This window comes from Drosophila sulfurigaster, chromosome 2L, assembly GCF_023558435.1.
Source record: "Drosophila sulfurigaster albostrigata strain 15112-1811.04 chromosome 2L, ASM2355843v2, whole genome shotgun sequence".
Classification (NCBI taxonomy): Eukaryota; Metazoa; Arthropoda; class Insecta; order Diptera; family Drosophilidae; genus Drosophila; species Drosophila sulfurigaster.
The window spans coordinates 24244800-24268169 of record NC_084881.1 but is presented as its reverse complement, the minus strand read 5'-3'; the positions used below and the strand labels follow the sequence as shown (position 1 = coordinate 24268169).

The 23370-nt window shown below is 38.6% G+C and overlaps 1 protein-coding gene across 1 annotated transcript; it reads right to left on the bottom strand.

The window, feature by feature from the left end:
* Positions 1–10808: 10808 nt before the first annotated feature.
* On the bottom strand, positions 10809–12712 carry LOC133850530 (fork head domain transcription factor slp2). The gene has a single exon (XM_062286652.1). The coding sequence runs from the start codon at positions 12403–12405 to the stop codon at positions 10981–10983; it is 1425 nt and encodes a 474-aa protein (XP_062142636.1). The 5' UTR covers positions 12406–12712; the 3' UTR covers positions 10809–10980.
* Between the last annotated feature and the right edge of the window lie 10658 nt (positions 12713–23370).

Below are 23370 nucleotides of genomic sequence, written 5' to 3'. Positions count from 1 at the left end.
CAAGGGAGGCGAGGAAGGGGGAGAGAAATAAAGAAGCAGGAGTAAAGAGAAGAGGTGTAATCAGCAGAGGGAGAGAGGGAGACGCAGGAACAAACAATTGCTGACTGATGTTTTGCCTCAGTATTTAGGGTGCGAAATTCCAAATATTATTTTATTTATTTGAATCTCAATGCGGAATGAAACAAATATTCAACTACAAAGACATTCAAATGTGTGTGTGTGTGTGTGTGTGTGTGTGTGATCGTAGGAAAGAAATTTCATAAGCAGCCGTCAAATGCAATTCAAGTGGAAAACGCAAACGCTAAAAGGTAGAGCAGAACACGGAAATAGTGCTCGCACAGTGGTGAAAAAGAGATTAAACTAGATGTCAATTGAATGCGATCCACGATCCACAAGCAAATTTATGCAAGCTATAGAATGAAAAAAGAAAATGATCAAGTTTCAAATCGATAAACGAAGACCGAAACTGAAGATCTATAAAGGAATTGAAAATGGTGATAACACAATTTGAATCGATGGCCTTAGTAGCTAGCACTCCCTTCTTTTAAAGGTATTCAAACTGTTTTAAACAAATAATGATAACTAATAACACAGTTATATTTAGAGTTTTAAACGTTAGCTAAGCTTCACTAAAGAAAACTGAAAAACGCCGCGAATAGCTTCAAGAAGAAAAATTAAAGAATACATCTAATGGGTAAATTTAAGTAAATAATAAAAAAGATGAATCAAAGTTTTGCTTGGATATATCTAAGAAGCACAAAGAAGATTTCTAACAAGTAATATTAAGACAGCATTAAATTTTTAAGTTACAATTTGGGCTACGAACTAGGCAAGGACTTTTAATATTTCATACTTAACGTCAAATAGAATGCTGATAAAATAAATTGAATTTATTAAATATAAATTAAAAGAAAAATGCTTAAAAATTTCACTAGGCGCAGCAATAAACCAATAAGCTTTCCCACTAAAACATTAGAAATTCATTTGTGATTCGTAATATTAACGGGGAATTGGCATAAATCATCATCAACCACTGAAAGTTTAAGTTTTAAGCAACTCAGTGGTTAAGATTGAAGTGTCTCGCACTTGAGAGTAACCACAAACTGTGCTAGTTGCTACAATTTGCCCACTGTGCCGATGCTGATGAGCATGATGGTGCGGAACTTATGAGCAGGAGCAGAAGCAGGAGCAGGAGCAAGGCAACCAGGACACAACATACGGAAACAATAATGCATAAATGTAAACATCACGTCGACATTGCCGTCATAATCAACAACAAGGCGAACAAGCGAGGCGAAAGCAAGTTTGCTGAGGAGGGAAGAGGGGAGGGGAGCAAGGGGTGGCTGGCAACCAGTTTTGGTGTTGAGCACAGCACAGCACAGCACAGCAGAGCACAGCAGCCATGTCAAAGTCCGAGCAGGAGGACCGGGTGCAAGCGTAACTGATTTTGTTGTATTATAAACACAAATAAATAAAAGCGGCTGGCCGACAAAAAGTCCTGGGGCAGCAACAGCAGCAGCCGAGGCAGCGACGACGGCTGCGGCAGGATGCACGAATGAAAGCAACCGAGGCAGAGCAACTGAAACACAGAAAATGCGTAAAGCGAAATCTTTCATCCTGCGGCTGGCAGCAACAATGGCTGCGACGACAGCTCAAGCTAAATGCCGCACACACACATATGAAAATTGGAAAAAAGGGTGCCAGGATAACGCAGGCAAAAGAGCGAGATGGCGACAAGAAGCGTGAGAGAGACAGCAAGCGAGACAGGAACACATAATTAGGAATGGCATTCTCCATTTCATTTAACCCGGGCAATGATTCTGATTTCAGGGTGCCACAGGACGAACCACCACCATCATAACTACTCGTATTATCAGCAGCAGTTTCGCATCCTACAGTCGCCCGATCCTGGCCACAGTTGCCATTGTCCCTCTGTGTGTGAGTGTGTGTGTGTGTGTGTTAAAACGTGCTAAATATGGGAGTGTCCTTGTCATTTATATGTCGCAATGTCTGCTCCCGTTTCTGCCATCAATGCCGTTAAATTGCGCGCGTTGCACCCTCCCTTCCCCTCCTCGCTCTCTGCTTGCCTCTTGTCATGAGAATAAATATGGCAATAAATGAAATTAATACATTACGCAGCTCTCTTGTCTTGCCATTTGCTTTGCCTCTTGTTCACACGTTCCTCATGAATATTTAAACGTTATAGGTTTTGATTTATGAAACTTCCAACTGTCCTGGCAACTGGCAACTACATACAACCGAACCGAACCGGCGCCGTCCTCTTCTGCCCATTGCCAACAAAAACTTAATAAAAGGAAAACAATAAAACATTTGAGGCGTTGCCCAAACGATCCATTGCTGTCTTGCCTCGCTGCTCATCCTCTCCAGCCTCAGCTTCAGCCTCAGTCTCAGCCTCAGCCTGAGGCTAGAGGCAAAGCTCAGACGCATGAGGCAAGCGCGCGCGAAATGCAAACACAACAAATTTCTGTTCTGTTTGGCCATTGGACCATTGGACGGCAGTCAGGTATCCGATTCCCCAGTTCCACGACATGAGCAGCAGCAAAAACAACAACCACAACAACAACGACAACAACAACGATAACATCAACATCAACATCGACTAAGACAACGTTGTTTGCTGCGACAGCATACAACTCTGCACAGTGGAGCTAATATATGGACCATCGAATTTGCAACTTTTAATTGAAAGATATATATTTGTAAATATAAATGATGAAAGGTGTTTTTGGAATAAAAAAAATAAGTTCTACTTAATATTTAAATGAAAATGTTTGATGCCAAAAAGTTCCTTTTTTTAGTTAGCGTTATGATTATTATTTATTTTATATTTCTAGTGTTATTGTATTTCTGTAAAAGTGATTGAAAATAATGTTTCATTCATTAATCATAAAAATATCAACTCAAAAAAAATTAGCTTCGTTTTCTGTTACAAGATATTAGAATCTGACATAGTTTTTCTTATCAAAAAATCTCATTAATTAATTCTCATTTTATTTTTCTGTAGTAATAAATGTATATTATTTTATTAGACTAATTACAAATTGTTAAATGGAAATTTTAAGTATAAAAAGGTTGCTTAAAAGTGTGCCTGATTTCTAAACAAAAATAATTCGTCAACTTTTCGTAACTTTTATAAGGAATGTTTATTTTGTTTAATACAATATATTTTCTAAAATCGTCACAATTGAGGTACTCTAACTTGGTTTTTTTTTAATCCTAGAATTCCATTCCAAATTATAAATACATATGTACATATATTATAATTGTCTATAATTCAATAAATTCTAGTTAGCTTTGGCGGCACTGTGCACGTGATCGTTTCGGTATAACACAAAAGCCCACAACCAGGCAGCCAGTTGAGCGGAACATTAATTTAGTATCAAATTACGAAAATATTTTGCTAACAACAATTAGTTAACTCTCGTTAATTAACACGTCTTTAGTGGGCAGCGAACGCGAAATCTGTGTTGACAGCCGATGACGTTGACCGCAGAAAAAAAAAAAGATCGGAGCAACTCGGTGTGGAGATCGAGAGATCGAGAGATCGACAGAGAACTGGCGACACAACTGTATGCTAAAATGTACATACATATATATAAGTAGTTGTGTGGCATGACGATGAGAGGTTTGGGGCTGCTTTTGTGCGTACAACAAATGGTTGAATGTCTTGCAACTATTTAATTAAATCAATAGGGTCAAGTGGTAAATATTTTGACCCGCGTCTGATTAGTAAAAGTGGAAGACGACAACGTGAAGATCAGTTGAGAGATGCTGCCGCTGAGGTTGCCCTTTCTCCCCCAAAAATATTCTCTTGAATGTCTCTGTGGAGCATATTCGGACTGCCGTTTGACGTGACTCAAATTCATTGGCTTAATTGAATGAATGGCGTTTTAAGCGGGAAATTAAGTACAACTTGTGGTTGTCTCTGTCTGTGTCTGTGTCTTGTGGATGACTTGACTTAGCTGGGCAGGAGTTCAATTGTCAATTGAACGGAAGCAACGTCAGCAACTTTGAACTTTGCCTGCCTGACATCGGACTTGGATCTAGTCTAGTTCTTGGATTGCACTTGGATTTCTTGGGAACTTTTTTGGGCGCGGTAAGCGGCAAGCGGCGAGCGGCGATTGCTTCGATTGCTCTTGTTGTTGCCCCCGCTGATGTGACCCACTTGTGTGGCACATTTGCCGGCAGCTAACAAGGCACTCGAAAGTTGGAAACCCAGCCAGAGCTTGGGCAGGAGTCACGGAGTCACCCCCAAGTCACGGAGCGAGCGACGTTCAGCTGTCAGCGTGTAAAAAAACAGAACGAGAAGTCAACAAGGCAACGACGCTCGTTGCAAGGACGCGCGCTCAGACACTTAACTGCAATGGGAATCAGTCAATTGGAATCAATGAGTTCATTTCTGTTTCGACTGTTTCCCAACAATACAAAACGACCAATGCAACGTATTGAAACAATCAGTTTGTTTGCCGCACACACAAAAACCGTTCACACAGCGAGTGCAAGAGAGACAGAGAGAGAGAGAGAGAGTAAAGCGGATAAATAGACAGAGAGGAACACACAGATTCGGGAAGCAGGAAGCAGTCAGTACGAAAGTCCTTTGGCTCATGTTCATGCGCCTTTTTAAGTGCTCAAGTGTTTTTATACATTTTTTTTTTTACCAAAGCTTTCCCAGGAAATTACAAACAGCTGCAAGTGCTGTGGCTGTGGCTGTGGCTGCCACAAAGTCAACAATTCTCAGCCTCAAAACCAAAGCCAATTTGATCTATGAAAATATTATTGCTCGTATTACCCAATAGACAAAATAGCCTTACTTATCTTACAGCTGCCCGTTGCCCACAAATCTTAATCTTTATCTGGTCGAAGGTGTAGGCTTACCGCAGACGATCTTTTGACCTTTCCTCCGAGCAGATGTTTAGATAACTTCAACTGCTTACAAGATATTGAGCAATAGACAATTGAAAAGAAAATACAAGATAAAACAATTGGCAGGGCCATTTTGCAATTGGTCTAATCCTAGCTATGTAGCAGAGGAGTGAGTTACCCAAAATGATACATTGCAATTTATAACCCAAAATGATATTGCACATTCTACACACACACAACAATGGGAAAAAGGATTTTGTGCTAATATGAGCTGGTTGAAGGACTTAATCAGGCCACAGAATCAAAAGGAAGTATCAGCTGTCATTTGACACGAGTTGAACAAAGGAAATCTCAAGGATTGAGCCCAGAGCTATTCGCAAATGATATCCTAATTGTTACAACAGATTGTATAACCAATTTGTAATGGCTTCGTCATAATTATGTGCAAATTTTGTGTAGTATTTTATATTGCATTTTTAAAGTTACTCAAATTGTAGAATAAGTATTCAGATACAGTAACTAATCAAGATTATAAATAACGAACAGTTTAAAATAATGTTGTAGAACAAATATGTTATATGCTTACTTACTGCGGATTATTTATATTTATATAAATATTGCAATTTTGTTGAACGTTCAGTATTCTTGAAAAAACAAAATAATTTTTTTATTTTCCCATATTTGTAAATTAGAAATCGTTAGAATTTAAAATGTATTCATGTGAAAAATATACAGAATTCTTCAACTTATGGATGGTATTCTTATTTCTTCTATTTTATTTACCTTTTCTTATTTTAATATATATATTTTCTTTTCTTTTCTTATTTTAGATAGTCTTTAATTAAAACAAAATTGATTAAAATGTAATATTTAATGCAAATACTCAATTATTACTTGTAAACGATATACCATATACTAATTTTATAATAGGCTATGAGGAATGTATTTTATAAAAATGAGAAATAGCCTAAAGGATTTAAGTCCCACGTATTATTAGACATACATTTTCAGCAGCTGACTAAACTGTAATTCAAAAGTGCATAATATAATTAAAATTTTGGTCAAAATTGTAGGCCGCAGAAGCGTTAAAGAAGCAGTGAGAAGTTAACCCCTCAGAGGGGAAAGTGCGGGGGTATCTTTTGTTTGACTTGTGGCATGGCTAAACTGTAATAATTGGATGAGGCGAGCCGAGTCGAGTTGAGTTGAGGCGAGCATTGATGATGAGAAGGTGATGATGATGATTATGTATTATGATGACTGTGACGGACGGGACACATTGTGTGTATGGAAGTGTATGGATGTGTGTGTGTGTGTTTGTGACTGGCATGAAGAAATCATTTTTTAAAATTATAGCATGCACATCGATATACAACAAGCCGCAACTAAAGCGGCAAAGCGAACAATGAAAGGGAGCAGGGGACGGACTTGAAACTTGGAACTTGGGACCAACGTCGACTAATGACGATAATTGCGCGCCTCATATAAGTCGGCTATGCTTTTTTCTTTCTCGCTCTCGCTCTCTCTCTCTCTCTCTCTCTCTCTCTCTATCATTCGCTTTCATTGTTGTTATTTGTGTTGTGTTGGCCTGAGCCTGGGCTATTCACTTAGGCCATAAACACAGACATTAACACCTGATCTCTCACTCTCCGCCTGCTGAGACGAAGCTGCAAAAGGTGTTTTCCCTGCCGCGCACCTCATTGTTATGGTAAACAGTCAGTTTTTCAAGCGTTGCCCCGTTGCTTAATTATAAAGCCCCGAGACTTAATCTGGAGCGGTAACTGGCGTGGCAGCTGACAATGGACAATTCACCCGCCAAACTGGACACAATGCACCCAACAATGGACACGGCTGAGAAGGTGGAGAGAGTGGATAGGGAGGAGAGGGGAGTTTGGTATTTTTGCTTTGTAATGCGCCGACATGTTGCCACTTGCCACCTGCCACAGTTGTTGGCCAAAATGCGCACTAGAGTTGCCAAACAAATTCTTTTGTTATTTAATTTGTAACCAAATTATTTCCACACGCTTTTTTTTCCTCGTCTTCTTCTCCGTCTTCTTCTTCTTCATCCTCCATTGTTCGCGGTTGCAGCCATTGGTCGCTGCGGCTTTTGTCCGCCAGGGGGCGCCATTTGTGTCCGATCTTTATCGCGTTAAGTTTACAAATTTAGCTCCTAATGAGCGATTTTAAACATTGTAATTCATGACAGCCAAAAAATACAAAAAAAACACGCTAAGTTTCGCTGCCTTTTCATGTGGTTTCATGTTGACTGGGTTCAACATCGAGTTGCTGCCGCCTTTAGGCCAAGTCAACTTGGCGTCCAGTTGACGATGACGAACGTTGTTCATTGTTGTGGGTGTGGCCCTCGATGAAGGCGTGACTTGGTGCTTAAGCGTGCAGCCTTTTCAGCAACAACATTCCATACAACAAAATCCACTCATTTCTTTTCGCTTCGATTTTAATTGCAGTTCAGCTGAACTATTCTCTTAGAAACAATTTGCCAACTCATAAAACTGTTTCAGGGCATTCATTTTAATAATTTATATTCACTTTTTTATGGGTCACCAAAGGGAGAAACAGTTTAAAGTCAGTCCATGTAATTAATATTTTCTTAATGGGTAAATGCTTTGAATACTTTCAACATTTCAAATATTTTTTAAAAATAAATATTTCAAAATAATTGTGAAAAGAAACTATTTTTTTCTAATGGGCATTGCACAATGATATTGATTATTTAAAAATATTTTGGTTAAATAATTTTAACAGCATTTTATTATCACTGCTTAATGAAATCAGTATTTTAAAAGTAATATTGTTCAAACTGTTTTTTCCACTTTCTGTAAATTATGAAATTTTCCAATTTGCAATTTTCAGTTGATTATTAAATAATAATTTGAAAACTAACCCAAAAACTATCCAAAATATTGTCTTATATTAATGCCACAACAAATTGCACTTTATTTAAAGTACTTTTATATAATTGTTTTGATATTAGAAGGACTTAATTCCAAATAAATATTTACTAGTCTACTTAATTATATTTTTGATAGTTGCCGAGTAATTTTATTTATTAACAAAACCACAAATCGCTGTCAACGCTCAATAACCCACAAAAGTCAAAGCAAGTTTATCATACTATGAATCTTCATTACAAGTAGCCACAGTTGATAAATCACAACAAATTAAAGAATGAGAGAGAACGAAATGGAGAAAAAAAGGAAAATCTTGGCGCCAGATGCAATCTATGTAAATCTGAGTAAATCTGTAGATCTCTCTCTCGGTTCTCGTAACTCGAATCCATGGAGAGTTTCTTGAACTTGCGCAGCTTGACACAGCTTGACTGGCAATTGAGTCAACTAGAAGTGACATCATATATAGGATAATTCACTCGAAATGTTTACACAGACAATAATCCGTCGCGTAAGGCGAATAAATTGAAAGAAATTTTACGTTGCTGCTGCAGCAGATGATGAGACGATGATGATTTCGAGCTGTTCGTCAGTTTTACGTGGAAATGAGACAAACAAATAAATTTACTTTGATTGAATAATGGTCGCATAATTGGCAACTTGAATGGAATTGAGTAGCAGGCAAAACAGATGCTCCAAACTCAATTGAAATTGTAACAACACACAGAAGGCAGCGATAACAACAATCATCCACATCATCCACATCATCATATCTATGCATTCGCGCATTAACTAACTGAATTGGATAATCTCATTCTCATTCTCATTCTGATTCTGATTCCCAGTCTCAGACTCGAACTGAGTCAATGTGGCAATACTTTGTGGCGTCGCAATGTCGCCAATTGTTGTCTAAGATTCTCCTCAATTGAAATGTGCAACTGTTAAATGTCAGCCAGCAATTGTCAGCTAGATGGATGCGATATTCCATTCCATTCCACATACGCCCCGTTGTCATTCCACACACAAGTGATGCTCTCGCGTCTGATTCTCTGGCTGAGCTGCAGTTTATTAACCTGACATACTGCACAATGATTCATGCCTTGTGGCAAGTGAATCAGCTTGAGGCCGAGATGAAAAACCTGCAGATAACATGGTTAATGGTGGATGCGAATCGTGCGATTGCCTTTGCTGCAACATTACTGTTAGCACCTTAGCAAATTGTGTTGTAAAAGGAGTTTGCTTGTCTACTACTTTAATTTAGCTTCTATAATTTTAGATTTTTGAAATATATTCTTTTAGTAAATAATTGATACTTAAGGAGTTTACAAAAAACATGCAGAAAGAACAAATTTGTTGAAAATAAATTATGTTATGAACAAATATTCTTCAGCTTAGAAAAAACTTATTACAGTGCAGAGAAATGAAATTGAGTTTTGAACTCAGAAGCGTATAAATATGTTAGATTTTTTGATTATAAAATAAAAATGAAATGGAAATAAAGATTTTGTTTCTGCGATTAACCTAATAATTAATTTGAATATGTCGTCTAAGTTCACAAACATTGCTTGTATTTGTCTTTACTTTATTTATATTGGTGAATAATTTCAAGAGATTTTTCCTTGTACAAATTATTTCATAATTCCTTGAGGAAACAAAGTGTAGTTTATTTGTTCAAGAAGTTTTTCATTATTAAATTTATTTAAATTTTAAATTAAACTGTTTTGGGCATTTGCAGAAATTGCAGCTATCAAAATTTAAATGTAAGCATTGAGCTTTGTTTTTTATTCAAGTTTTCTTATTTTGACTATTGTAGCTACATCAAATTCAAGTGGTCGAGTCTTATGTTGGTGTAAGTTGAATGTAATTCAAATGCCACTTCATTCCATGTGGTTGCATCTTCACAGATCAACACCAACGCCAACGCCGAATGTCTGGCCCGCATTTTCCTGTATACCAAATACAATTCCCGTTTCCATTCCCATTCCCATTCCAGACATACTTATTGACTGTGTGTGAGTCGGGCAACCACAACAACAACAACATAATGACTAGCAAAGTCAGTAAAACAATTTAATCAGTCCCCGTTGCCCCTCCCGCTGCCGTCGTTTGCTCCACGCGCCCCTCATTTCGTTGGCGTGTGTGGGACATGCGCTAAAATTTTATTTGATTTGACACTTAGCAGTGGCTTTTAGCGCACTCTTTACACAGCTATCGTAAAAGTGTGTGTGTGTGTTTGTGTGTGTTTTACGCGTCAGTATGTGTGTGTGGGTTTTATTAAGGACTTCCTGTTGGCCGTCAGCATCTTTTTGTCGCGACAACAGATTAATTTAACGCACTGCAGTTCAATTTAGTTGAACATGTCTGGGGCAGTGAGGATTGAAAACGAAATTGAAATTGAAATTGAAAGCTAATTGTGTTCATTTCCAATTTTTATTTCAATAGAATCTCAATTGATTTATGTCGGCCTTCTAAAGTACACATTAATAATTACAATCATCATCTGCATTATAATAATAGTAATAATAATAATAATATAAATTAAATAGTGCTTAATTTCAATTTGCCTGCTGCGCTTAAGTATCGTCAACATCGCGAACTTCCAGCTAAAGAAATACTCTTGCAAATGCTCACATTTAATCTAAAGAAATATTTAATACTTTAATTGGTACCTTTGTTAGAAATTTGTGGATCTTCAGAAAATTAAAAGCAATCAAATTTGAATACATTTCAAATAAAACTTTTTAGATCATTCCATGTAATGATAAATTTTGTTTAATTCAAATAGTTTTTGAAGTTATAGCAAATTTGTACAAATTAAGAATTGTTTTTCAAATACAAAATAGAATAAACTAATTAGGTTTAACAGACAAACCATAAATTAATTTATCATATTTGTGTAATTACTCTTTTAAAGATTTTAGTTGTAATTTTAGAAAATTGATAGATTTGATTTTTAGACTTTAGTTTAGATTCGTGAAGTTAGTTATTTAAAAAGGACATTTCTTGAAGCTTTTGTTGCAAGAGTATTTGATCTTCGGCTAGCCGAAGTAGAAGCTCTTTAGCTGCCTTTCTCTCTCCTCTCTATCTCTCTCGGTCTCTCTCTCTCTATATAGTTTATATATACAAGCGTCTAGCGCCTCAGTCGCGGCTGTTCTATGTACAGTGAATACTTATTGACTAACTCCCCGCCCGTTCAGCTGTTGCGGCTGACAACTGTAACGGGCTTCATCAGCGGTCCAGGCGAACGGGAGCTCGACTCAGCTCCACTTCCAGCACTCCCCGACTGCTGCTGCTGTTGTTGTTGGCTGCCTGGTGACGACGGCGGCTGTCCCAGATGTGTCATGTGAGGCTGTGGCGCCGGCGCCGTGGGCAACGCAGCGCTGAGCTGCCTTTGATGTGCCGCCAGAGCGGCGGCGGCGGCATGTTGATGCAACAACTGCTGATACTGCAGACGCTGATACAGCTCCTGGCTGCTGGCGGGACTAACGAACGAGGCGGGATGCGCAGCCGGTGGCGCTGCGGCCGGATGGCCACCTGGATGTCCTGGATGCACCATGCCGGGCAACGGACTCTTTGGGGCAAAGGGATTGTAGCGTTGATACATGCTGGCCAGCAAACTGGGCGCCGCCTGTGGATACGTGAGGAACTGTCCGAACTGTGGATACGCCGCCAGACCTGGGAACATGGGACCAATCAGCGAACGCTTGAAGGCTGCCAATCGGGATCGACTTGCGGCTGTGGTGCGACGTCGCAGTTTGCCCGTGGAGCCGCCAATGAAGACATCCTCGGCGGAGGGATCCAACATCCAATAGTTGCCCTTGCCGGGATCATCGTAGTGCCTGGGCACCTTCACAAAGCACTTGTTCAGGCTGAGATTGTGGCGTATGGAGTTCTGCCAGCCCTGTTTGTTGTCCCGATAATACGGATGATTCGTCATTATGTACTCGTAGATGCCATTGAGGGTCAGACGCTTCTCCTGGCTCTGGCGTATGGCCATCATGATGAGCGCATTGTAACTGTAAGGTGGCTTCTCGTTGCCCTTTTTATCTTTGATGGGTTTGCCATCCGTTGATTTGGTCTCTGAATCGCCATCGTTATCACATTCCACATCTTCATCGCCATCGGCATCGGCATCCTGATCGGCATCGACATCATCTTCATCGGGTTCATCGACATCGACATCAGCGACTGGCGCCGGTGACATGGAAGTCACATCGAGATCCGATTCCACATCGCTTTCCGGCTCCGAGCCAAGCGGTGAATTGTTGTTGTTGTTGTTGTTGTTGCTACTGTTGTTGTTGTTGTTGTTGTTGAACTTTTGAGCCTGCTGCGCATGCTGTTGCGTCTCCAGCTGTTCCTGCTCCTGTTCGTCCTGTTCCACGGTCTCGGGTAGAATGGCATTGATCGAGAAGCTCGACTTGAGATGCGGCGTTCGTGCCATTTTCATGAGCAACGTTGCCGGCGTCAGATTCAAATTCAGATTCAAAGCGCCGACGGTGTTCAGGTGCGGATGCGGATGCGGAAGTGGATGTGGATGGTGTGTGTGTGTGTGCGTGTGTGTGTGTGGTGTGTGATTGTGTGGATGATGCGCATTGAGCTCGTCAACGATCTTCACCATTTTTGCACTCTCAATTTGCTGTTTGCTCCAATTTGATGTTTTCTTTGCTATGCTAACGATGCATTATTTACTTTTTTTTCTATTTGTCATTTAATTCAATTGATATCACACAACAGCTAAAAACGCCCACACGCGTCAATATTGTATTCAATATGTATGTAATATATATATTCAAATTGGATATTACATTTATCGTTTATCGTTGATCGCAAGTCGTTTATCGTTTGTTTCGTTTACCGTTTTGCCGCTGCCGTTTGCACGTTTTCTTTTCACGCTGCTTTCGTTCGCACGTCCGCTGCGCTGTGGCGTTTTGTGTAGACTAAATACGAAGAATTTCAAAATCTCAATGCATTTGGCTGGCTTTTGCCTTCGTTTTGCGTCTACATCCACCTAGCGGCCAACCGGCCAATGGCAGCTGTGGAACGCATTGGCTTGCTTGCTCTCACGCTACGCTGCATATACCTCTCTCGCTTTTGCTCTCGTGCGCTTGCTCGTTCTCCGCCTGTGCTTGTCTTTTGTGTTTGTGTGCGTGTGTGTACAGATTTTTACCATTCATTGCTAATTGCTGCTGACATGACACGAACACGCCGGTTAACAACAACGACGACAACGACAACGTCTGCGAACGACGCTTTGTTGTTGCATTTAGCGTTTAGGGTGGAAGGGGAGCAGAGCAAGAGAGTGAGAGAGGGGGAGAAAAAGAGAAGCCAACAGCCACTGGGGCACATGCAAACAAACACACAATCTCTTTGGGATATTGTGGGTTGCATTTTGATACGCCAGGTTTTGTTCGGTTGCTCTTTTGCGAGCAGCTGCTGCTGCTGTTGTTGTTGTTGTTGTCGTTGATGTTGCCTTTGTTACTGTTTTGCAGCAAGGGACTCAGTTAATGGATTTCGTTTATTTACTCACACACACACAACTATAGTTGCCATCACTAATTGTGTAGCTGTTCTCGATTTGTTTGTACTTGGCATGTTCATATACCATATTTATTGAGTTGATGAAACTTTTCATAATTGAAATAATCACATCTCATTTTTATTGAAATTTTATGCAAGTTTTGCTTCTATTACTATGTAATTACATTTAAATATAATATATTAAATTATATTAAAAACAAAGATTATCTTTAGCATATAGGATACCAACATTTTTCAAGAAAATAATTCAAACCTTAAATAAAATTAAATAATTAATTTTAACGTTAAAAATTTGTGGATAATATTTCCAAGAAAATCAATCTTTTAAGTTTACAATGTCTGTCTAGCTGACACAGAAAAAAAGCTCACAAATTACAACAACAAAATGACAGAAAAGTTTTTAATATTAAAACATTTCCACCTAATTCTGAAAGACAATTTTTTAATAAATAACTATAAGGCTTATATTTTCTACAACAGCGATTGCAAACAATTTAATGTAAAAGAGAATATCGCATAAAATTCTTGCATGTAAAATACTTGCAACAAATTTCGATTTTAAATAAATAATTATTGAGACAAAGAGCTATTAAATATATTTGCTGTAGTTAATGTTCTTCTAAGAATTTTCTAAGGAAACTGCAACAGCTGCAACGAATCTCAAGACATCGACCGCATGTCAGTTTCAACTTAATATCAAAATTATTGTGTAATCATAATAATTGTTTTCGCTTATTGGGGGCGTGTACTCGGATTATTACACACACACACACACACACAGTGAGTGTGTATTTGTAAAAAGGAAGAACGTGCTCTGATTGGAGCCAAGAAACCACCGAATGCAAAAGGTGAAACATGTTTTACCTGTGCACAAGCAGCAGCAGCAGAAAAAAAAAAACTAAAATAAAAATGCAGCGGCAGCAAAAACCAAAAAAAAAAGGAACGAGAAAAAAGCAACAACTAAATAAATGTCGGACGCCATGTTTGCCGTAGTTGTTGTTGCTGGCTTTGTATTGTGTGTGCAAACAGCGCAACAATAACAACAACAACAACAACAGCAACAGCAACTGTAATCTACACATTGTTGTTGTTTTTATTGCTGATGCGCACACAACAATGGAATGCGGTCGGCTCGAATGCCGAATGAGCGTAACTGTCTGTGTGAGTGTGAGTGTGTGCGTGTTGTGTGTTGTTATTGGACGTGCGCTTTGCTTGGAGAGTGGAGACATGCGCGCCAAAGCTTCCACACACAAAAGCACACACACACACACAGACACAAGCTCCATACTCTCCCCATACTCAGCAAGCCTGCTCTCTCCACCTCTCTTTTGGCCTTTCCCCTCTGCTCTCTGCCTTTGTAAGCAGCCGCTCAAGGGGGCTTCAGGTCAAAACAAAATGGCGCAAGTAACGGCAGTCGCCTCATTGTATGCGCTCATTTCAATTATTGCCATTGTTTTGCAATTGTTTTCGTTATTTGCTGCATACAACTATTATGAGCTTCGTACACTGCAACTAAAAAATGTCTAATAACGATAAATATTGCACATGTGAACTATATCCTATTATATCTATATATCTATTAAAAGTCCAGATCTGAATATTCAATCATGCATACGTATGAAACATAAACTTTATGAATTCAAAATGTAAGTATTAAAATAGTCTAGACTCTAGAGTATTCCATTTTTTAATATAGCTATTATTACAACGTCAAATTTAACAAAGTACTTTTGTCTTTATATAATTCATTAATAGAGTTCGATATTTTCAATAGGTCACCTTCCTTTTAACGAATATCGAAAAACCATAAACTTTTTTAAGTAAATATATTTACGAATACTTTTGTAAGTAAGATATACATTTATATGTATGCATAAACTTTTTTTTATAAAATAAAATATACAAGAATAAAACTCAAAACTATATAGGCAGCAATTTACATTTTTATTTGACAATTTATAAGCGTAAATAACAACAAGAAGCCCAACGGAAGTGTTGTCCATTGATAAAAAGGACAAATATGACAAACAAATGTCGCGGCTTGGTTCAAAGAAGTGCAACGGGAATTTCGACAGGACTTAAAGCGAGAGATATGGATATGGACCAAGGGGTGAGTGGTCGGGGTAAGCAGGGTTTTATGGCCTTGCGTTGGCAAAGTGAGGGCGAGGATATTTTACTAATCAGCCAGATTTATAGCTGGCATTTAGTTTTGTTAGTTTTGTGGCAGACACTTTTGATATGAAGCCGTAAGGGGCAAACAAATCCGTGACCGGGACTGCAACGAAACCAAACCAAACGAAACTGAACCGGATCCATGTGTGTATCGAGCGTCTTAACCCTTTTACGCTTGACCTGTGATCCGAGCTCAACCCGTTCGACAAAGTTGCCACGCCCCTGGCTTCTGATCGCTATCTCGCTACATCGCCAATGTCGCGAATGCTCTTCCGGGTAGCATCTAACATACGAGTAGACGTCAAATGCCCGGCTGGCATTTATTTTGATACATCTCAATGGCAGTTTAACCGCAGGATTAGCTTGTTTGTCCAACGGATCAGCGCGGTGCATGCAAACAGGACAAACAGCTACCTAAATGCGGGTGTATGGACTACTACCTACTACTATGGACTCAGCTCGGGATCGAAGATCGGAGATCGGGAAACTGGGAACGGGTTAAGTAGCATTGTGCTTCCGTTGTTTATATTGTCTGTTTACATGCGGACAGACGCGGCACAGTAGCCAAAATTGCTTGCAAATTGGTCTTACCTACGCCCAGCACTCGCCTCTGTCCGCTCAGACCTCCCCGAAAGAGTTAAGCAAGGATTAGATATGTCTGTCTGGCTGTCTGTCCGTCCGGCAGTTCGTCGAGGATTTAGCGGACTTAGCTTAGCGCGTATTAATCTTATTTCGCAGACTTCTGTGGAGTATTTTTCACCTTAATCGCCGTCGCTTAGCCACGCAAATATTTTCCAACTTGAGCGGCGGCCACGCGGATTTGTCTCGATTAAAGCCATGCCACGTCACGAACGGGTTAAGGTTAAGTGTTGAATGTTGAGTGTCAAGGGTTAAGGTTAAGCCCTCTTCTACGCCGACATCTGATTTCATTTAAGGCGCTGGCGAAAACCGCGTTTAAACTGCTCACAACTGTTACAGTTACATTTGTTTGGCCTCTTTCCTGCGGGGGTTGGTCGAGAGAGAGAAAGGGTGGGAGAGGGGATACTAGGCGTAGCGAGGTTTTGTGTCCCGGTCCAGTCGACACTGCAAATTGGCCAAATTTTGTGGAAATCACGCTCAGCAGCTTTTCCGGTCTATGGGGTCCAGGACAAAAGGACACGGCCTGGACATTGGCATCAACTTGTTATTGTTGTTATTATCGTGTGTTTCGTTTTGCAAATAAACAGCCAAACGAGTGTGCTACAAGTGTGGCAAGTATGTGTGGCAGGGGCAGGATGGTTGTTGCAAAAGCGTATGGTTAACAGCGGGGGATGCAAGGCAAAGCAGGCGACAGGGAATCTGAGCTTAGGCAGGGACAAAGATAAGTAAGCTCACTATTAAATACTCTACTAGAAATTTTACTATTTATTTTAGAAATTATTTTATTAAATATACTTCAATACGTTAACTTTTAGCTGGAATATCTTAAGAGTCTATGTAATATTTTCCATTCAAATTTAAATTAAATACTTTTTTATAATATTCCTTTTATTAGAATTGATTATAGATGAAAAAGTAAAAAATACATTCATCAATAATCTTTTCTACATAATTTAAATCAAGGTGAAAATGACAAAAGAAATATTGTTGAAAATTATTATAAAGACAAGCATACTAAGAAGATGGTTGCAAATAATTCTAAATACAAATAGTTGTGTTCCTTATTTTAAAAGAGTATTCTTAAGATTCATTAAATAAGATTAATATATAAATAATGTTGTCTAACTGCAACAAATTGCGGTACTTAGATAAAAAATTGCTACCCCAATATACACTTTTGCTTTTATCTCGCGTTTACACACACTTTTTTTGCCCTCATCGTCTAAGCAATGGTTAAAGCACCCTTTTTTTGATAATTGTTGACAATGTGTTATAAACTGATTTGCACGCATTTAACGAAAAGAAACACTGCCAAAACTCACGCAGCGCCAACACCAACAACAACAACAAGCCAAAATAGCAACAACAAACTGACAACAACAACAACAATAAAGTCGCGTCGTTAGCAGCGTCGCCGGCAAGCGTTTAGATGTCATCGTTAGCTGCTGCTGCTGATGAACTGGTAAGGGGTATGAGAAAGGGAAGTGGAAGTAGAAGTGGAGAAAATGGGAAGTGGTCGCGTGTGCCACGCGAGGGTGGCAACTTAAAGGGGCACATGCTGCACATGCGACTGCACGAGTTTGTGGTGTTCTCTTGTGGTGTTGTGTTTTTGTGTGTTAATGAACTGCGTAACAATTAACGGCAACAACGAGCACAAATAAAGCGCAACAAGGGAAACGGAGAAAGGAGAACAGGGAACCGGCAACTGGCAACTGGCATCTCAAAGTCAGTGGCCACTGTTTGTCCAGCATCCAACAAGCTGCGGGTTCATTTGCGGATTTATTGCTACATAATCGGACAGCAGCCCAAGAGCAGCAAAAGAGTGAGAAAGCAAAGTCAATGGGTGTTATGCTGGTGCCTGGTCAACTATTCAACTGTTCAACTGTTCCTCCTCACTTGGCACTGATCCAAATCAATTTAATTGAGGTCCAGTCTCTCAGTGCTAACGCTGGCCTCTTTGGCCCGGCTTAATTTGTCGCTGGTTGTGAGAAAGACAGAGCAAGAGACTCCGACCCTTATGTAGCAGCTATATCAGTGTGAAATCTGACCAAAGACATGAACACTATCTTGCAAGATCTGCCGCAAAAGGAAGTGAGGTTAGCGAGAGCAATTGAAAGGATGTGGTGTCAACTGATCAAATCAATTAAAACTTACTAATTGTAGGGAGTACAAATAAAGCAAAAAACTAGCCTATGTATTATAAACGTAAACGGGTAAATATATCTGGAAAGTATGTTCTATATTACTATCATTTCGATCTGAAGTATTTCTAATTTAAGAGATAGTTTTAAGATATGTATTTAAGTGTTACAAATACTATTTTAGTATTTGAGTCGATTGTTGTTGATTAGTTATTTAAACAACTTCAAGAAGTTTTAGCTCTCTCATTATAAAAGTTTGTATAGTTGGGAACTACAAAAAGATTACAGAACTAACAAATAGATAAACGTTTAAGAACTTCAATCTTTTGTACAATTTTGTAATTCAATATAATCTAGTATACATTCAATGATATAATCTCTGCAGTTTTGACTTCTTTAATGATGTCGAAATATCCCCAAAAATGATTCAAAGCGAATATTATTCAGATTTGCAAATTCTCATCTTAAGAATATGCCGAGTTCATCAGAGGGAGCATAATAGTAATGTTTTGCTGCTTGTCAACCCGGTTGAACTCACTTCCGTTCAGTTCCAAGACTTCCCCAAGTTTCCCCAATCAACTGAGATGAGCGCATTACTTCAACTCAGCTCATTCAGCATCTCTTCGTTTAATTGTTCGTTTCTTAGAGCTACGATGACAATTGGCCAGCAGAAGTTCGCAGTGAGTACGCGAGTACTATTCATTCATTTATGCATTCATTCATACCATACAATACATACGAGTATATTTATTCATTTATTACTGCAGAGAGGTCCAGAGGTTCTGCCACTGGTCACAGTCACAGTCGCAGTCAAAGTCTGAGTCCAATACAGAGTCCGAGTTTGAGTGCCCCCGAAGCTGCCCTCGATGTGTGGCGCGTAAATTAACTTAATTGAAATTCGGGTCAACAGAGAGGCCAAGTTAATGAAAGAAACTAATTAAAGAGCAGTTACTCTCTTGGGTTCTCATTCTAGCATGTGGGTTGCAGCGCTGTATTTATATATGTTTTTTCAAATATTTTCATCGTTGTTCGGCAGCAATTTGATGATTGATATTGTTGTTGTTATTTGATTATTTGTGCGCCCTGGGTTAACAATTATTTTATTAATAATCACACATACACAATATTTGAATGTGCTTAGAATGTTGTTGTTGCTGTTGTTGTTGTTGTTGTTGTTTTTGTCGTGTTGCCCTCATCTGAACCATTGCATTTAGCTATGACCACACATCACTTTCAATTAAAAACACATTCTGTGGTCACTCTACAACTAGAGGGGGAAGCAAGGCTATTTCAAGCTATATAGCTGACACACCCGACTTGCACAAACTGTGCAACTTGCAAGGCTTCCACAACAAGGGAGGGTTTCCCCTCTAATAACCATCGACTGCTGATCGATAGTCTCAATTTAAATATTCTACTCGTACTATACGTAACTCAACTACTTAGTGTCAGTTTGTAGGTCGTGTACTCGTATAACAATTGAAAATACGCTCGTAAATCAAATCATTAAACCTTGTCTCCCAACTGGTGACGGAGGCAACATTGTTCTAGCCTGCTTGAGTTATAATTAGATTTGTCTTGATTTTGTTTATGGAATAAAATGGAAATATTGCAGAATCTAGAATATGAGCTTAGTTCAATAATTTAAATTACATTTCATTATTTACAATATATTATTTTATTTATTTCATCAATTCAAATTGAATTGAATTGAATTGAATGAATAACAAATTCATGAATATTTGTATTTCTTGTTTTTTTTTTCCAGCTTGAATATAAAGTAATAGAAAAAGATTCTCTAGATAATTGAAAATATGAGTAAGCTCAACAAGTTTTGTATTTAAGGAATCTTCATTGCAAAGATAATGTATAATAAAATTATTAACTGAGCAAAATATAAATAACATCAGATAAGATTGTTGATTTGCGAGGGCGGAAGTGGGCGTGGCAAGAATTTGGAACAAACTTGATCTGCGTGCAAACATAACAAATGATGTAAAAAAAAAAATTATAGCTCTATTTCTTATAGACTCTGAGATCCAGTGTTTTATACGGACAGACGGACAGACAGACAGACGGACATGGCTAGATCGACTCGGCTATTAACGCTGATCAAGAATATAATAACGAGATAGCATAGAGAAAACAATCCACTATCGAAGAAAAGCTACACTTGAATTAAAAGTAAGTATAAGATTGAATTATTGATTCGACTGACTCTTGAAATGGTTTATTGAACTTATGATAAACCCTGCAAAGTGTAGTTCAATCTGCCATATCAAGGACTCCATCGTATCTATCCATCAGCTTATACTAATGCTCAACACATCTACTTCCACTTAGTGGCAACAAAGTTGTGTTGTAGCAGCTAAAAACTAAAACCAAGATGCTATCAATGCTATGTGATCTCTATACAACGCCTTAAGAACCTAAGACGAGTCCTAAAGCGGACTGTAGAAAACAAAGCGACCAAAATAACTGATCTATAAACAATATACAATATAAAAATATTTATGCACTGAAAGAGTGAACCAAAAAGACAGAGACAACAACTGGTGTTTAGAGGGAGAAAGCAAGAGCTCAACTCGTAGGCGAGATGGGCTTGAATCATTAATGAAACTGGGCTTAGATTATCAGACAACAGATGAAGATGTCGGCGAAACTGCTGAAGGGATAAGAAGAAGGATAACACATAAGATGAAGAAACGATGCTGCTGCTTCCTGGGCAGTCTAAATGCAGAAAAAGTGTAACAAACGGCACACGCAGGATACTGCATGCTGGGCAGGAAGAGCAAAGGGAAGTAAGCAAACAGGGAGGTAGAGAAAGAGTCGACTGCGAGAGTGAGAGAAGCTAATCAGCTTGGGCATCTGGACTAGCTTGGTTGGCAACTATTGCAACTATTGTGCAGCAGGAAACCAGGTTAGAACTACTGCAACTACTCTTTCTGCTGCTCTTTCGACATCGTAATCCCTGCACTTAACCCGAGTAATAAGATAAGTAAGGCAGATCCTCTGCTTCTGCTTCTACTTTTGCTGCTTGTTATCTTTGTAAATTGCACGTCGAGCACTTAAGCCAATTCAGGGCAAAAACCAGAAACCAGAAACCGAAAACTGGTTAAGATCATTTCTACGCGTGCTCGAAACTCAAAACGATCCCTCAACATTCTGATACAGTTAAATAAATCCAAGCGGCTTCTGAACCAAATAATAAGGCCACAATGCCCTCAACACACATACAGGACACACACAGAAGGACAATCAACCCGCAAACTTCTTTTGGTCCTGGCAAACTGCAAACTGCAATCTGCTTTAGCGACTTAAACGCTCGAACTCTCGTCTCGAACTCTCAATCCTGGCTTAGGTAAGTGGATTCAATGCGAATCCAATTCACCGTCGAACATAATTGAAGAAATGTGTTAAGTATATAATGCGCTCATCCGAACTACAATATTTCAATAACAAGCAACTACTTAAGCTGGGCACCTCAACCAACAACCAACAAATTCCCAATCAAACAATGACCTGATTCCGTTTGCTAGGATTTTCTTTCAACATCGCCAACTATTCGTATATAGTTCACATTTTCAGTATCTATTCTGTCTCAGACTCGTTCGACCCTTTGTTTAATCGTACACAAAGTTGCATATCTTAAGTCGCTAGCTAAGCTTGGTTTCTACATGCAAAATATTGGATGGCATCGATGGGTTTATGTGTGGGCCCGAAAGCCGATTTAACTCTTGCCCTCGCCTTAAGCTGAATCTAAGCCCCAAAATATCTACACATATGCTCAAATGATTAAACACAACTGGCAAAAGGATCAAACTAAAGGATTTGCCTAGCCAGTAAAGTGAACATATGAGGATCGAAGGATTACGATTAGAATAATAAAGGAAAACAACAAAATAAAGATATATCATTGACACGTTAAAGAACAAAAGAAAAGATTCATAAGTTACAGAAAATCGTACTCACTTTGAAAATTTTATGATATTAGCTGTGGCAATTCACAATTCTGAAATGAAAAGTTGACAAAAAAACAAATTATTTTAAGGTTCAACTAATTAAATAATAGATTTTATTATAAAAGTTTACTTTCTTGATTTTCCGAACCTTCTTGTATAAATTTAACACTGATGTTTAAACTTTGGAAGACTTGATCTGTTTTTGCCAAATATTTTTATAATATAATTTATATCTCAGTAAACACAACGAACAAGGGTTTCCTGAACAATTTCTTAATATGAAACGCATTATAAAACTCCTCGAAAATAGGTATGCTGAAATAAATGTTGTTCCTAAAACTTCAGAATATCTCATGAATTGATTCATTTTATTCGTGTTGAAACCCAAATTCACTACTACAACAAAACCTCTCTAAATGATCTCATTACTCTAAATGCCAAAGTCAACTTCAGTTTCCTTGTGAGAAACTAGTTTTCCATTCCCCAGATATCTCCACATCTCCACATTTTCCACACAGTTGTGTAGAGCTGCTTGGCACCCTATAAAAGTGCCAGCTAATCGTTTCAATAACATGATTTACCAACACCAAACACAACAAACACAGTCGAAGAGACAGTGCGGCAATAATTTACAATTATTGAAAATGGATAGGACAACAAAAAAAATAGAATAGAAAAAGATGAAGAAAAGCGAGAAAGAAAATACGAGTATGATAATTGCTACCGATCCCAAAGGCTTACACACAGCTTACTAACGATCATATTAATTATCATTTTCATTTACAAATCGCTTCGATAGAGAGTGAGAGAGATGGAGTAAAGCAGTATTTATGATATGACCGTGCCTTGTTACCAATGTTTTTGGAGTTTTTGGGGGCGCAAAGAACTAGTTGAAGCAGCTGATGATGATGATGATGATGATGATGATGATGATGATGATGATGATAATGATGTTGCTGTTGATGCTCTGTTTTTCTCACATGTTTCACTCAAATGCGCACTTAAGCCGCCACATTTACAAACATACAAACACACATACACAGATGACTAGTGATCAAAGATTTATGCCGCTTTTTTTGAGTCGGATTCTAACAGAAATTTTGAAAATTCGAAAATGAAGACATCAACAAC

Bases quoted from the DNA above. Each gene is read 5' to 3' on its own strand.
- LOC133850530 (XM_062286652.1), bottom strand. From the start codon at position 12,405: ATGGTGAAGATCGTTGACGAGCTCAATGCGCATCATCCACACAATCAC.